This window comes from Vigna umbellata, chromosome 7 (genome assembly GCF_029865625.1).
Source record: "Vigna umbellata cultivar VRB3 chromosome 7, Vumbellata_1.0, whole genome shotgun sequence".
Lineage (NCBI taxonomy): Eukaryota > Viridiplantae > Streptophyta > Magnoliopsida > Fabales > Fabaceae > Vigna > Vigna umbellata.
The window spans coordinates 42,493,949-42,508,484 of record NC_142171.1 but is presented as its reverse complement, the minus strand read 5'-3'; the positions used below and the strand labels follow the sequence as shown (position 1 = coordinate 42,508,484).

The 14,536-nt window shown below is 32.1% G+C and overlaps 2 protein-coding genes across 2 annotated transcripts; one reads left to right on the top strand and one right to left on the bottom strand.

Moving 5' to 3' along the window:
• Window positions 1-3,778: 3,778 nt before the first annotated feature.
• Window positions 3,779-6,471, bottom strand: LOC124834218 (mitogen-activated protein kinase homolog 1). The gene is made up of 3 exons (XM_047308868.2): window positions 6,102-6,471; window positions 5,275-5,700; window positions 3,779-4,836 (listed from the first exon to the last, which is right to left on the bottom strand). Exons 2-3 carry the CDS (start codon window positions 5,695-5,697, stop codon window positions 4,144-4,146), a joined length of 1,116 nt encoding a protein of 371 aa, XP_047164824.1. The 5' UTR covers window positions 5,698-5,700; window positions 6,102-6,471; the 3' UTR covers window positions 3,779-4,143.
• A 616-nt stretch (window positions 6,472-7,087) lies between these two features.
• On the top strand, window positions 7,088-12,481 carry LOC124834220 (AP-4 complex subunit mu-like). Its single transcript, XM_047308870.2, has 14 exons — window positions 7,088-7,250; window positions 7,432-7,526; window positions 7,987-8,190; window positions 8,743-8,859; window positions 8,961-9,089; window positions 9,215-9,326; window positions 9,668-9,762; window positions 9,856-9,960; window positions 10,046-10,140; window positions 11,195-11,282; window positions 11,431-11,491; window positions 11,583-11,656; window positions 11,954-12,081; window positions 12,190-12,481. The coding sequence occupies exons 1-13, from the start codon at window positions 7,193-7,195 to the stop codon at window positions 12,050-12,052; spliced, it is 1,332 nt and encodes a 443-aa protein (XP_047164826.2). The 5' UTR covers window positions 7,088-7,192; the 3' UTR covers window positions 12,053-12,081; window positions 12,190-12,481.
• The last annotated feature ends 2,055 nt before the right edge of the window (window positions 12,482-14,536 follow it).

The window sequence follows — 14,536 nt, the reverse complement described above, 5'->3', positions numbered from 1 at the left end:
AGTTTCATTATATAATTTCGAAATGTCTAATGACAATGACAAACACTTAACTGCGCAATAAAGTTTTCGTACAATTTCTATTTTGATCTTTGTTGCTTAACTTTTAATTTTTCTACTTTGATTTAATTTGATATATAAGATTAAAAGTGTCAATGTTATTCCTTCTAAAAAATGTCAATGTTATTAAAAATAAAAGAATATAATTTTTGTAGTACGAAGTTTTATATAAGCAAGTATACGAATAAAAAAAGCTACACTGATGTGACAGTAAGATCAAACCAATTTCTGTAAATTTGTGTATTTTTTGAATTTTTTTATATTTGTCATAAAAAAGAAAAGAATTAATTCATTAACAAGCATGTAGATATGTAGAGTAAAAATTGCAATGGTATAAAGACTCACTCATCTACTTTAACTTGTAATTTATGGTGTATCTCATTTTCTCAGCATCTTTTCAATCAATTGCATTAGATCCAGCTTCTTTTTCTTTTTTATCTCTTGTTTCTTATCCTACTCCTACACACAGGAAAATGTTGTAGGTATTTAACATTAGCAGTAAAAATGTGTAGGATAATAGGAGTTCCTTTTTGTAATGCGTTATTGATTGATTGATTTGAAGATGGTGTGTGTTTCCATGAATGTGAAGGTAGGGGCGAATTATTGTTGATAAAGTGTAAAGTGAGTGAGGTAGGGTTTCCCAGATTGTTGTAGCTGATGACTGAAACTGCAATAAAGTGGTCCTTTCAAGATGGGAACCTCACAAAAACAAATGCAATATTTTGAACTCCAAACGTACATTTCTAACCAAGTTGATGGAAACTAATTAACTTCTCTAAGCTCCTTATCTTTTCAGACCTTCGTTTCTGAATCATTGTCTTAAATGATATGGATTCAATGGACATTTTATATTTTATCTTTGTTGTTGATGTCCATTTCTTCCCTCAAAGTTAGGTAAGGATAACTAATTTTGTTATTTTAAATTATAAATTTATAGATAAATATGTATGCAATGATAATGAGTTTGTTAATAAATATGAATATTGTACATGTTTGGTGTAATTCTAAAAATTTTGTGTGTAGATTTTAAGTTAATGTTTTTTTAGTGTACATATTAATGTGAGTTAGATATTAGAAGTTATCTTGTTACTATAATAATCATTTAATATCAGGTATAGTAAAACGAGATATATGGTGATAGTTGTAAAATGTTATAAGAGTTTTACCTTTCTCAAATATGATAATGGACTAATCTTCTATGTGGTAGGATGAAACTCATTGATAATGACTCTGCAGAACAGCAGAGACTATCACAAGTGCAAGACCTTCCAAGATTTCACATCAATGTTTGAATTTTGATAATTGAGTATAGTACGAGTCTTTATATGTTATATGGTTGTTTTAATAAACAAGTGATGTATGATAATATCTCTATATTTTATGAAAAAAAAAATTCACATTAGCTTACCTTATTATTATTTTTTGTGTGTGTTTATTTGTTCTTATTAAGATGATCACTTTTGGTGTGAACATATGAGTGGTAGATTTTAAAGCATCTATGATAAAGGATGATAATGTCACCGAGTATTCTTATTTGTCGTTTAGTAATTTTTTTTAGTTGTTTTAGATATATTTTATTATACGTTGAAACAATATATTTTTGTTAATCTTATTATGTTTTATTTTATAAATTATAGATAGTTAAAATGGAGATGTTACTTATTTCTATATTTCTTTAACATTATACAACAACTAAAATTTTATTATGTTTTCAAATTATTCTCTTAAGAAAATAAGATATAGATAAAAATGAATTAGTTATAGTTGTGATATGAGTAAATAGTTCATTTTTTTTGTCAGTAATTCTATTATGTTCTTCTTTTATTTGGTTGGTCTGTGAATGAAATATGTTTTTGTGTAAGATTTGATATTTGATTGATTACGTGGAGTTTTATTCTATTTATTAAAGTGTTAAAAGAAAACATTTTGTTTCTAAATACGTTATCTCTGAGAGGAGTTAATGTTAACATCTAATTAACAAAATGATTGTTTAAATATACGAAGAATGTAGTAATTAAATTGTATGTATATGAAATTTAATAGATATACCTTTTTGGAATTATGTAAAGTGTATGAGGCATTGATAATTAATTGGAAGATGTTTGCCATATAGTTATTATCTTGAAATATTTTTAGTATATTTAGAGTGTTACATTTTTTAATAAATTCCTAAATGTGAGAAAATGTTTGTTCAAGTCACATTCAAAAAGCATATAATAATTATATATTTTCATTATTTACTATCATTCAAGCAATTGCGTGATGCTCAATCAGTAAGTTTGTATCAATTTTTATGTTCAAATTTATGTAACATATTATTGAACGGGTGCATGTTTGTATATTTTTATATATTAATTATTATTTAAATAGTTTAATATTACATTAAACAAATAAAAGTAGAATGGGAAAATTCTAGAAATATTACTCTAAATCTGTAAAATAACTATAGTTTTGGAACAAACCAAATTACTAAAATAATTATAATGGAATTAACATTAAATATTATAATTAGGAAATTATTACTCTATTCTAAATGATATGTACATTTACCAAGAGTTTAATTGAGTTATCATAAAATAGAATAATTTTTAAAGTTTTTCATTCAATGTAAACATTTACTCTGTCTTAAATTATCTATAGTTGACTTTCTCTTCGTTTATTGGTATAAAAACTAATCCATTTATGCTATAATGACTGCTTTTCATTTATGCATACCGTCGAGAATCATATGCAGTTTTTTATTGTTCCTCAATTATGGAAAACAATAATATCAACCTATAAGTTTTCAATTTATAATGCACTTTCAATTTATTTTTCCTAATTTATCTTCACATAAATTACTTAAATTATTGTAGCAAATGCAATGCATTTAAAAATCATTTTTCCTAATGGTTTATGAATTACAAAATCAATAAGTTTTTTTAATTTCTGAATAGTGTAATTTAAAAGTCATTTTTTATTTTGAAAAATCATATTCAAACTCTCTAATCTAAAAAGGTAAAAACATAGTTTTCATTGCACGAGGATGTAGAGAGAAATGTATGGAGGTACAGGAAGAAATTACTGCATTTATGTTGGGCCAAGTTAATAGAGACAGAATCCTAACAAGATAATACCCAAGAGCCGTATCAATTTTATGCATGCCTGCATTTGTTATAATCAATAACTATTAGTATATATAATAAAATATTTATATATCATCTTTCAAACTAATTTTATTATTTATTTTTAGGTTAAAATTGTATATGTATGTATTTTATTTTCTAATCTATTTCTAAGATCATTAAAATACATGTTTATTACATTAATATAATAAAAATTATACATAAAATTAATCTTTCTTCCATTGAATTCACATAAAATCTTTATTTATAATAAAAAAAATATGAACTAACTACAAAATACGAATAACAACAACAACAAATAATAACTAAAAGATAAAAGAAAAACAACATATTCTCGTCACAAACGTTAGGAAATGCAATTCCTGATACTATCAAGCATTATTAGTTTTGGCTAAGGTTGCTAAATTAATAGTCAAACGCTGTAGAAAAACATTGACAGATAAAAAGGAATTAGAAAATAAGGTTACAAGTTCATCAGATGTTTTGATAACTGTGGTTGAACTAATCTGATTTGCCAAAATTCCTGTCTACCGATTTGAGATCTATCACATATTATTAAAAAATTATATTACCAGTTTACAGAAAAAAAATTGTAGTTCAAGTTTCAAACAGTAAAACATATTATTGATAAACATTAGACATAGTATACAAAATGGTTTATGCATGACACTAGAACATGTTTATGTACAATAAAGGAGGCAACTACAATACAGAGTTGAGTACAAAATCAATCTCTCAACATGGCGGTTAAAGACTATATAGTGTATGATCAGCAGTAACACTTTCTTTAATATGATAATGTTTTTGCTGTTTCTCTCTACTTTCAATAAATAGAAAACAGGGCATATAATGAGCTAACCCACGACAAGCCCCTCCTAATTATTCGATGCAAGTTATGATATTAGAACTACCTTGGCACCAACAAAAGGAAACATAACAACATTGAAGGGAAGAAGTATGATCAGCACAGCCCTGCACTCTCTACAGCAGCTTCAGGATGGTAATGAAGCATTTCTTTCCACATCATCTCCCTTATCATCTCTTCCCCCAGATCCTCATCAATGTCAAGATCAATTGGAATCACAGCTGGGGGGTCACAGTTAGGATCGTAAAGAGGGGCCATGTAAGGGTGTTGAAGCGCTTCAGTGACACTGATCCTCTTTGTTGGATCGAAAACAAGCATCTTTGCCAGAAGATCAATTGCCAAAGGATGTGCATTAGGATAAAGTCGCGAAAAGGGGGTTCCAGGAGAAGAAGGAAGTGATTTGATATACTTCTTTGCCTTTGGATTATCGATGAACTCGATGTCCTCCTCCCTTTGACTACCAAGGATATTGATGATCAATTTCAGCTGGTTGAGACACTCTGAACCAGGGAAAATCGGTTTTCGACCAAGAAGCTCAGCAAAGATGCATCCAACCGACCAAACATCAATTGATGTTCCGTAGTTGTCGCAGCAGAGTAGGAGCTCTGGTGCCCTATACCACCTTGTCACAACATACTCGGTCATGAACTGGTTCTTGCTGCAGTTAATTCTTGCTAACCCGAAATCACATATTTTTAGGTCACAATTTGCGTTGATCAGAAGATTCCCAGGTTTCAAGTCACGATGAAGGATGTTAGCGGAATGAAGATATTTCAAGCCTCGTAGCAACTGCAGATGAGAACATTCAATCAGTGCATTCAAGCACCAGCTAAGCAACACAAAAAAAAACCCTATAAATGTGCCACAACATGATTGATGTCAGTTATTCAGGAAGAACTACAGGTCTAGAAGATCAAGGGGGAATTTAACATGCAAAGGGGTAAAACGCGACACAATCAAGAAAAACTAACTGTTTCAAAATTACAAGAACACACAACTTTGTAATTATGCACAACCTTGTACCAAAATCCCTGTAAAAGATTGTCACAAACATAAGAACAAGTTTAACACGCCTGCTTTGTGCTCCGTGTCAACTCTACAATACTAAACATTCACAAACAGTTGGCAATGGGGCATTGAAAACCGTGTGCTTTATGATATCAAAATTGACAAAGAAAACAAGAAAATATTATGGAATTGCACCAACAATGAGCCAAAGGTTCAAACCTGAAAGAGGAAATACTGGCAGTGATCATTAGACAGTGCTTGAGAAGACTTAATAATCTGGTGCAAATCCGTGTCCATGAGTTCATAAACCAGATAGACATCCTTGAAACTATTCCTCTGAACAGGCATCATGATGTCCTTCAAAGCAATTACATTCTCATGGTGAAGGTGGCGAAGAAGCTTGAGTTCGCGCAAAGTTCTCAAAGCATCAACCCGGTTCTCAAAGGCATTTTGTATTTTTTTTATGGCAACCTTCTCATTGGTCTCTTTATTCACAGAAGAGCAGACGATCCCGTATGCACCGCGACCAATGGGCTTGATTGGCACGTATTTTGAATCAATCTCGAACAGCGCTTGCCACATGGAGAAATAATGCTTCCCTTCATTCTTGATTCCATTAGGAGGATCAACAGGAGTAGCCATTTTCTACAAATCAAACCGATGGTTTCAACCAATCATCACAATTCGGAAACTTTCAGTGTTCACTATTGACTGGTAAGTGTACAGAATCATAAACATACAGTGGGGTAAGTTGTTGTTGGTGTATCATTATAATAATTTCCCCCCAAACACAATTAATTAAGAGACTCTTGAAAGCTTTATGACTAACCTACCAAACTAAGAACCTAGATCCGTATCAAATTTTCATTTAATTAATCTCAAGTTGAGAACATGCAGAGATCTGTACCAAATAGAACGTCATGTGGAGAATTTCAGGTTCAAACACAGAAACACACTCAAGAGTAATTATTAATTAACAAAAAGAGAAAGAGAAAGAAAACAAGTTTATTTACAAATGTAGAAAAAACGTAAGAGAAAAAGGTTACCTTTTATTTGAAAAAAAAAACCTTTATTACCACAGTGACGGTGGCGAAGAATCGGGTCTCATAGGCCCAAAATTTATTGAGAGAAGGGTGAATCGGAAAAAAAGAGAATTTAAACAAGTTGGAATGCAGACTGTGTTGGGGGCTGCATAGGTTTTATCAGCGATCGAGATTCCTAAGGTTGTCGCCTCAGATGTTTGGAGTTTCTGAATGGAACTGCATCTCTCTCTCTCTCTTTCCCTAACGAGAGTCACACATCCGCCTTTCGCTCCAGTACTCGCACCTAGCACTACCTTCTCATTTTTTCCTTCTTTCTTTCTTGCATCATCTTTTTGCGTGATACTCCTTTTTGGCTACACCATTTCTTTTTTACAAAATAAATTCACAATTATATTGTATTTAGTTTGTTGGATTCCGCCACTTGATTTTTATGCTTTGAAAATCCTATTTATAATTTAATTGCTACTAAATAAAGTTATTAATTAAAATTTACTTATTTGATTGGTCCACTACATCATCATTAAAGATTTACCTGGTTATTACCGAATGCTTAGCGTGGAGACAACGTTAGCGTGACAGTTTTTATTTGAAAAAGCCCCTCCAAAGTGTTTTTAAGATAATTTCTACACGTTTTTCATATGATCTTAATATAAGTTGTTACAGATAATAAATCTCATCTATTCTATAATCTAAGAAAATCTACAATTAAAATTTTGAAATTAAAGATACAATCTTTATCTAAAAACTGAAATAAATAAATTAAACTAAAATCTTTATCTTTACAATGGATAAAACAAATATAAATTTTCAAAACTCAAGTAAAATATCCTTGTTAAAGATTATAATATTTTGATAAACACAACTGTAAGGTTACGTTAAATGTATAATAATAATAATAACAAAAAATTATTTAATAGAAAAAAAAAGTGAAAATAATAAAACGACACGAGTCAAATGATGCTGCCACCTTCTGGGCCTGGCTCGTGCGTGGCAAAACGGCAATGTCGTTTGTCGTAAGCGTGGACAAAGTAAAGAAGGAGGACATGAGTTGAGCGAGTTGAAGACAGAGAAAACTGAAGAAGAAGAAGGCAAAGATGATATTGCAGTTTTTCGTGCTTTCCCAGAGAGGCGACAACATCGTCTACCGCGACTGTGAGTGCTTTATTTTCTCATTCTTCCTTCGGTTTCCATGATAATCCATTTTCATTACAAGAATTTCAAATTCAATTTTTCTATCCGACGGGGAGTGATTGCCAACAAAATTTCACCAACCCTGCACCTTATCGCTAGGGTTTCATCTCTCTTTATTTTTTGTTTAATTAAATGAATGCAGATCGTGGTGAAGCTCAAAAAGGAAGCGCCGAGACATTTTTCCGAAAAGTCAAGTTCTGGAAAGAGGATTTCGAGGGAGACGCTCCGCCTGTTTTTGTAGGTATTTCATTCATTATGTCATTTATCATCTTTTTCTTTTCACATTTCTCGAGAATTTATTCCAAAAATTTCCAAACATATGTTTCTGGGACTGCATGTTCCCGCAGGATATGGTAGTTGTTGTGCTTTGTGTCATTTATTGATTATTGATTACGGAAAAAAATCAGGAAAACTTCCACTATGCTCGTTTTAGATTTTAATAATCCCTTATGGGTGTTGTCACTTTAGTAAATACATAAGGGAGATGGGAAATGAGTGTCTTTGTTTAAAACTAAAGGTTAAGAGAGTGTGTTTAAAAGAACGTATTATCAATCACTTGCCTTGCTTACAATTAAAGGGGTCAATGCAAAGGTCATCTATACAGACCTAAATGTGAGAGTAATTTGTCCTAGTTTTCTTACTTTTCCTTGATTTTTAGCCGATCGTTTTGATTTATGTGCCTTACTGTTTTTCGCAGAATATAGATGGTGTGAACTACTTCCACGTGAAGGTTGCTGGATTGCTATTTGTTGCTACAACTAGGGTCAATGTCTCCCCTTCTCTTGTTTTGGAACTTTTGCAAAGAATTGCGCGTGTCATCAAAGATTATCTCGGTGTGCTTAACGAAGACTCCTTTCGAAAGAACTTTGTGCTCGTTTATGAATTGCTAGATGAAGTGATTGTAAGTATTTACTTACTATCCTTGCTTCAACTTATGGTTTTCTTGGGGAAAATACCTGTATATGTGTGTTGGATGCGAAAGCATGTTTGCCTAAACTTCATTGGTAAAACGTAGGTCCTAGCACCTTTGATTTCTTTTGTTCATTTACACTTTAATGATTATTTCTATCAGTTTTTATAGACTGTTGTCTACAACTGTTCACATGCCAAGTCTCCCATGAACAAGTTTCCAGTTTTCAACTCTCGATGTGCTAAAGTTGACAGGTTGATCATATATGAAAGCACACTTTTGTAATATTACCTTTTAATCTATTTTTAGTGTCACATTTTGGGAGGCAGGAAAACTATTTAATTTGTACAAATGCTTGGTAGTTTTACTCTGACCATGATGTGTGGATTTTTATATTTTTTTGAGAATAGTGAAACTTAATAGTTTACTTTGTTAACATGTCTACGGCTTCTCCAAACCATTTTAAAGCTTGATAACTTTTGCACGGTTTTAACTGCTGCATTTTCTGTTTGATTTGTTTATACTGAAATTTATTTGTGCCAGGATTTTGGTTATGTGCAAACAACATCCACTGAGGTTTTGAAGTCTTACATTTTCAATGAGCCAATAGTGATTGATGCTGCACGGATGCCTCCCCTTGGTCCCGCTTCCATTTTTATGGTATGTAGCTAACTATTTGGAAATCCATTCATTTTCTTGTTGCTGGCCTATTACTGGATTTCATGCATGGTTTTGTTGACTTGTTACTCCTATATTTGCAGCAAGGGACCAAACGAATGCCAGGTACGGCTATTACAAAGTCCGTGGTTGCTAATGAACCTGGTGGTAGGAAGAGGGATGAGATATTTGTTGATGTAATTGAGAAAATAAGTGTTACATTCAATTCTAGTGTGAGTATGCTGGTCATCTTTTTTATGCTTTTTTCATGCTGTCCATTGTGATGTCTTCCTTCCCTTTTCCATACATTTACTGTTATAATATTGAGGCATTTTGATGAGTTTGTTGTCGGAAGCAGGGATTTATACTTACTAGTGAGATAGATGGAACCATACAAATGAAGAGTTATCTTTCTGGTAACCCAGAGATTCGACTTGCTCTCAACGAGGACCTGAGTATAGGGACAAGTGGTAGGTCAATCATTATATTTTGTTCCCCTTGAACGTTAAAACAATGAGAAAAAGTGTGTTACGTTTCTTTGTCATGTTATTTTCTTGGTAACATGTCAGGCATATTTCTTGATTGTATTCCCTGTATTAATATTTACATTATTTTTTTGTTGAAAATAATTATATATTTAGTGTTTGTAGTGAGATACTTTTAGTTGAGTTTATATATTTGTCGGTCTAATCATTGATGGATGGATAATTTTCTTGAAGAGATTTTTGTTGGCTAGTTGATTTTTTCTATCCTATTTGCTATTGATATGTCTTTCAATTCTTTCTGAATCCCGTTCTATCATCTTTAACAGATTATAGAGGTTCAGGTGCTGTGATTTTAGATGATTGTAACTTCCATGAGTCTGTACACCTTGATAATTTTGAAGTTGATAGAACTTTGTCATTGGTAAGTACATAGTACACTAAGTTACATATATAGATAACTCAATAACGTGCTTTTTTGAGTTCCCTGACGAATTACCATTTCATTGTTTGGTAGGTGCCACCAGATGGTGAGTTTCCAGTCATGAATTATCGTATGACTCAACCTTTTAAACCACCATTTCGTATTACTGCATTGATTGAAGAAACAGGACCCCTGAAGGTGGTTTAGATCTCCCTTCCCTCTAACTTTCCTAGTCTACACATTGTTTAGCATGTACTGATAAATAGTCTTCATATTTTTATAGGCTGAAGTGACTATTAAAGTGCGAGCTGAGTTCAACTCAAGTATCAATGCTAGCACTGTTCTTGTACAGATGCCCCTGCCATCATTGACAGCTCGGTACTTACATTTCTTCACGATTATTGTGCATTTAAATTTATTTATAGTTGACAGTAATGATTTAGTGCTCTTCTCCATAATGAATTAGTTAGCTGACTAACAGGCTGATTGGGCAGTTTAATAGGTTGGGATGTTTGATAGTTATAGTTTAATAGATTGTCAAGATTTAAATCACTAGATGCCATATATTGGGTTTGTCAAATGAGATAACCTTCAAACCACCCAGAAAACTAAAACACAAATAGAAAGAAAAATTTGTCATGCTTTTAAAATCTAAAGATTTAGCAAATAACATTTATGTTAGCAGAATTGATGCAACCTTAACCTTTGAATAAGCCTAAGAATCTGTTTCATTTTTCTATCTGCACTGCATCAAGCCCAGAAGATATAGACATCAGTAATTCACCACAAAGCCAGAAAATCACTGGCTGATGACAGGTTTCCTTTGTTGTCATGCCTGGTTGCTTGCTTGTAATTTTTTGTTGCTACCAGTAGAATATATGGACATTAAACTGCAGGAGATTTTGAAATAGAAAATATGTGTGAAAACCAAATATAGCAAAGAATATCAATACTAACAACAGCCAATTTTACAACACTCACTTGTAACACCAAACTATCCCTTTTTCAGCGCTAGTATTCCCACATAAGCATTCAAGATCAGAGCTCAATGCCCAATATTGGGTGTCTAATCTTAAATCAGAACTCAAAGCATTCATCGTACTAAATGTAAAGAGGAAAACAAAAATGGTTACTCGGGCACTGCACCTCTGGTAGTCACAGACTCAGGGGTGAGTGGCTGGTGGATAATAAAAAGAAATGAGATAAGTACGGAAACCATTCATAGACATGCTGGAGGCTGATTTATTCTTCTTGATGCAATTGGATGCTTGGAATCTGATCTACTGAATATGCTACCTTTTGTTTGTCTATATGTTTGTGTTGTAATTTATTGCACATACATGCTGAAATGCTCCATTCAATACATGGTTTAAGTACTATCCCGATTACTTAATCTTACATCTTTTTGGTAAAACTATTTTCAATTTTTCAGTGTTAATTTTGAGTTAGAACCTGGAGCAGTTGGACACACCACTGATTTTAAGGAAACAAATAGAAGACTGGAATGGGGCTTGAAAAAGGTAACATATACTGTTTGTTTTCCACTGTAATCAGTATATCTTTAAATACTTATCTATGGATGTACGTAAAGGTTTCTTCAGTTGATATATTCGAGGGTAATACCAGTCATTGGTGGATGACAATAATGTTTGGTGCATCTTTTTGCAGGTTGTTGGTGGATCTGAACATACTTTGCGTGCCAAGCTGACGTTTTCGCAGGAATTACATGGTACATTGCTTGCTAATAATTATTTTTTAGCTCACTGTTTCAAAAGGCGTTGTTCTCTGTAATGAATTAAATTGTTTTATACTGAGCACAGGAAATATCATGAAAGAAGCAGGACCTGTTAGCATGACTTTCACCATACCAATGTACAATGCTTCAAGGCTTCAGGTAAACTGCTAGGGATTTTCTTGAAGTTATGTTTCTTCTATTACATTTATTTAACAAAGCTAGAAAATGGTATTGGAATTTTGTGGTGCGTTAATTTTACTGCTAATCTATAAATTAATCTTACTATGTCTTTGTTGATTTACGAAGCTGGTGTTACTGGGTGCAAAATCGGATAGTGTTATCATTCCTAATGATTTTAGAAGTAGATTCAACTTTCCTCTATTATTGCAATTTGATTTTGTATCCGGTTTATATGAACTCCCTTAAATAGATCCAAAATGCTATTTTCTGATGCAGGTTAAGTATTTGCAAATAGCGAAGAAATCAAAAGCGCATAATCCTTATCGCTGGGTTAGATATGTAACAGAAGCAAACTCATACGTTGCCCGGTTGTAATTGGAATCTCTGCAAATCCAAAGTCCGAGGTTACTTGCTTTCCAACTCATTGATGTTCATGTATGCTGAATTATTTCAGAAAACTAGGAGTATCATTTTTAGTTAGTTAACGTCGTTGTTTAATTTGCAATTTGCAGTTAAATTTGGGGGTATGGCTGCATAAGACTGTACGAGTCGAAGATGATTTACACGAGATAATGAATTACCAGATGGAACTTGAGTTGATTACTGGATAAATAAAAATGTACAAGACAAATTACTAGGAAGGCTGTGATAGTAAAACTGTGTAACGTTGAGGACAGACCGGTAAAAACTCAAACTTTTTAAAGACTTTATGTAATCTCATTAGTGTTATGATGTGGTGAGGCTCCTAAGTCATGGGGTGGACTAGAGATATCGGTTGGAATGTATATGCGCCATTGAACCTGAGCTGGTTTTGACGAGAATACGATTCCGAGCTTTAAGAAACAGTCAAAAAGGAAAAAAGTGAGATGAAACCGGAAAGTCGTAGGCAGCATTTAAGGTACCACACACAAAGAGTAAGTGCAATAGCAATATACTTTTTGTTGGGTCGATGTTCCTTTCTCCTAAAGCATATTGAAAATCACACGATTCAGTTTCAAATGCCTTAGATTTATAGGAGTGTATGATCAAATCAAGCTCTTACTGCTGGACAGGGCTCATGTTATTAACCTTGTATCGGTGAAAAGTAATATAATGACTTGAGAGGACTAATTTAAATATAAAAAAATAATACACTTCACAACAACTATCGATACAGTGAAAATGTATACAGCCTACAGCCTTATTACTGAGTTTAGGGTTATATTTTACACCTTCAAAGTCATAATCTTGGTTTTTCATCTCAATTCTTCAAACATTGGTAAAATAATATGCGAAGGTGTCACTGTGTAAGCCACGAATGATTATTTAGGTTGGGCATAGAGGAGTTGAGCCAACCTAGATCTTATAAAATGGTGTTCCGTGTTTTTCTGTCGCCAATAATGTGTCTCATGGACATGTTTGATTGAGGTAAAAGCTACGAAGGATTGGACTGCTAACAGTTGTTCTGCCAACATTGTTTGGTTTGTGCAGAGCTGTTTGCCGTTAATCTGTTTATTTTGAATTAATTTATAGCTGGAATGGCACATAATCGTGACAAACAGGTGAAGTTAATAACCTATACTTAAAATGTCAAGGTGATTGATTTAAATCAAGCAGAAACGTCTTCTTGTTAGGTAGAAGAAATCGTCGGAGAACAGTGGCCATTTGAGCAGTAGCATGATATTCAATATAGTTGATACTATGAATGCATCATTGTTGGCAGTGATGTTAAATTCTGAATAATCATTTTATATGATACACATATCCAACGCAATTTTTTGTTTTTCAAAAGGATTCCTACTCATGTTACCAGTCCTATATACCGTAATTAGCATGAACCTCTGTTTTTTTTTTCGATTCATTTCTTCTTGATCAGAATTTAAAAGCATCTCTGGAACTATAACAAAGCAAGTGAGAAGGTGGGTGCGTATATTTTGTATGGAATTCATAGACTCTAGGCACACTTTTGTGTGTGTGTGTGTATATATATATGCCACAAAACAGTTTTTCTATAACATTCAATTGGTGCGATAAGTTCCGTATTCTTATGATTAAAATTGTAATTATTGTATATCAAGTTAGACTAAAATATTATTTTGATTATCTAATTATTACAAAAAATTCAATTAGGCTTTTAATTTTTATTTGATTTAATTTAATCTTTTAATTTTTTAAAAGATAATTCAATTAAATTCTTTTTGATAGGTTGACGTTAGATTTAATTTGAATATTTAGTTATTTAGGTAAAGTAATTTGATATATAAATTTTAATGAAAACTTAATATTAGTTTAATATTAATTTAACGGTTCCTTTACGTTTTTAGGAAAAAAATAAATCATTATTACAGATCTAGGTAAATTTTATTTTATTTACATAAATGGACAAATCATGAAGTCTTCATACGACTTCAAATGAAGAAATCATGCAAGGATGCTTGACTTCTCATAACAAAAAAAGTGAATTCGCATACCTCCTATGTGTTTTGGATACTCGTAATCGATTACGAGCACTTGTAATAAGTTACACAGTGTTAAAATCATGTAGGGGGTCACGACTTTATTGGGAGTCGATTACACTACTATTATAATCGATTATTAGTGTTGAAATTCGAATAAAAGGGTTTGATAATCGATTACCAGAGAGAAAAAGAGATTAAAATTAAGTTAAAATATAAATTGCATTTATTAAATTCGAAGAAATTTGAATTACCAAAGGGATTTCTCATGAAAAAGTTGTCATGTTTCATTCTCATCATAAATTGAATTAATTGTTTTCTTTATACTGAATTAAATACTTATGTTTCCTTTATACTCATCATAAATTGGATCAATTATTTCCTTTATACTCAATTAAATAATTTATACTGAATTTAAATAATT

Excerpts from the sequence above, each read along its gene's own strand:
- LOC124834218 (XM_047308868.2), bottom strand. The coding sequence starts at position 5,697 with ATGGCTACTCCTGTTGATCCTCCTAATGGAATCAAGAATGAAGGGAAG. Across the intron at positions 4,837-5,274 it reads GCCAGTATTTCCTCTTTCAG|TTGCTACGAGGCTTGAAATA; the intron begins GTTTGAACCTTT and ends TCTCATCTGCAG.
- LOC124834220 (XM_047308870.2), top strand. The coding sequence starts at position 7,193 with ATGATATTGCAGTTTTTCGTGCTTTCCCAGAGAGGCGACAACATCGTC. Across the intron at positions 7,527-7,986 it reads GAGACGCTCCGCCTGTTTTT|AATATAGATGGTGTGAACTA; the intron begins GTAGGTATTTCA and ends TGTTTTTCGCAG. Across the intron at positions 11,283-11,430 it reads TGGAATGGGGCTTGAAAAAG|GTTGTTGGTGGATCTGAACA; the intron begins GTAACATATACT and ends ATCTTTTTGCAG.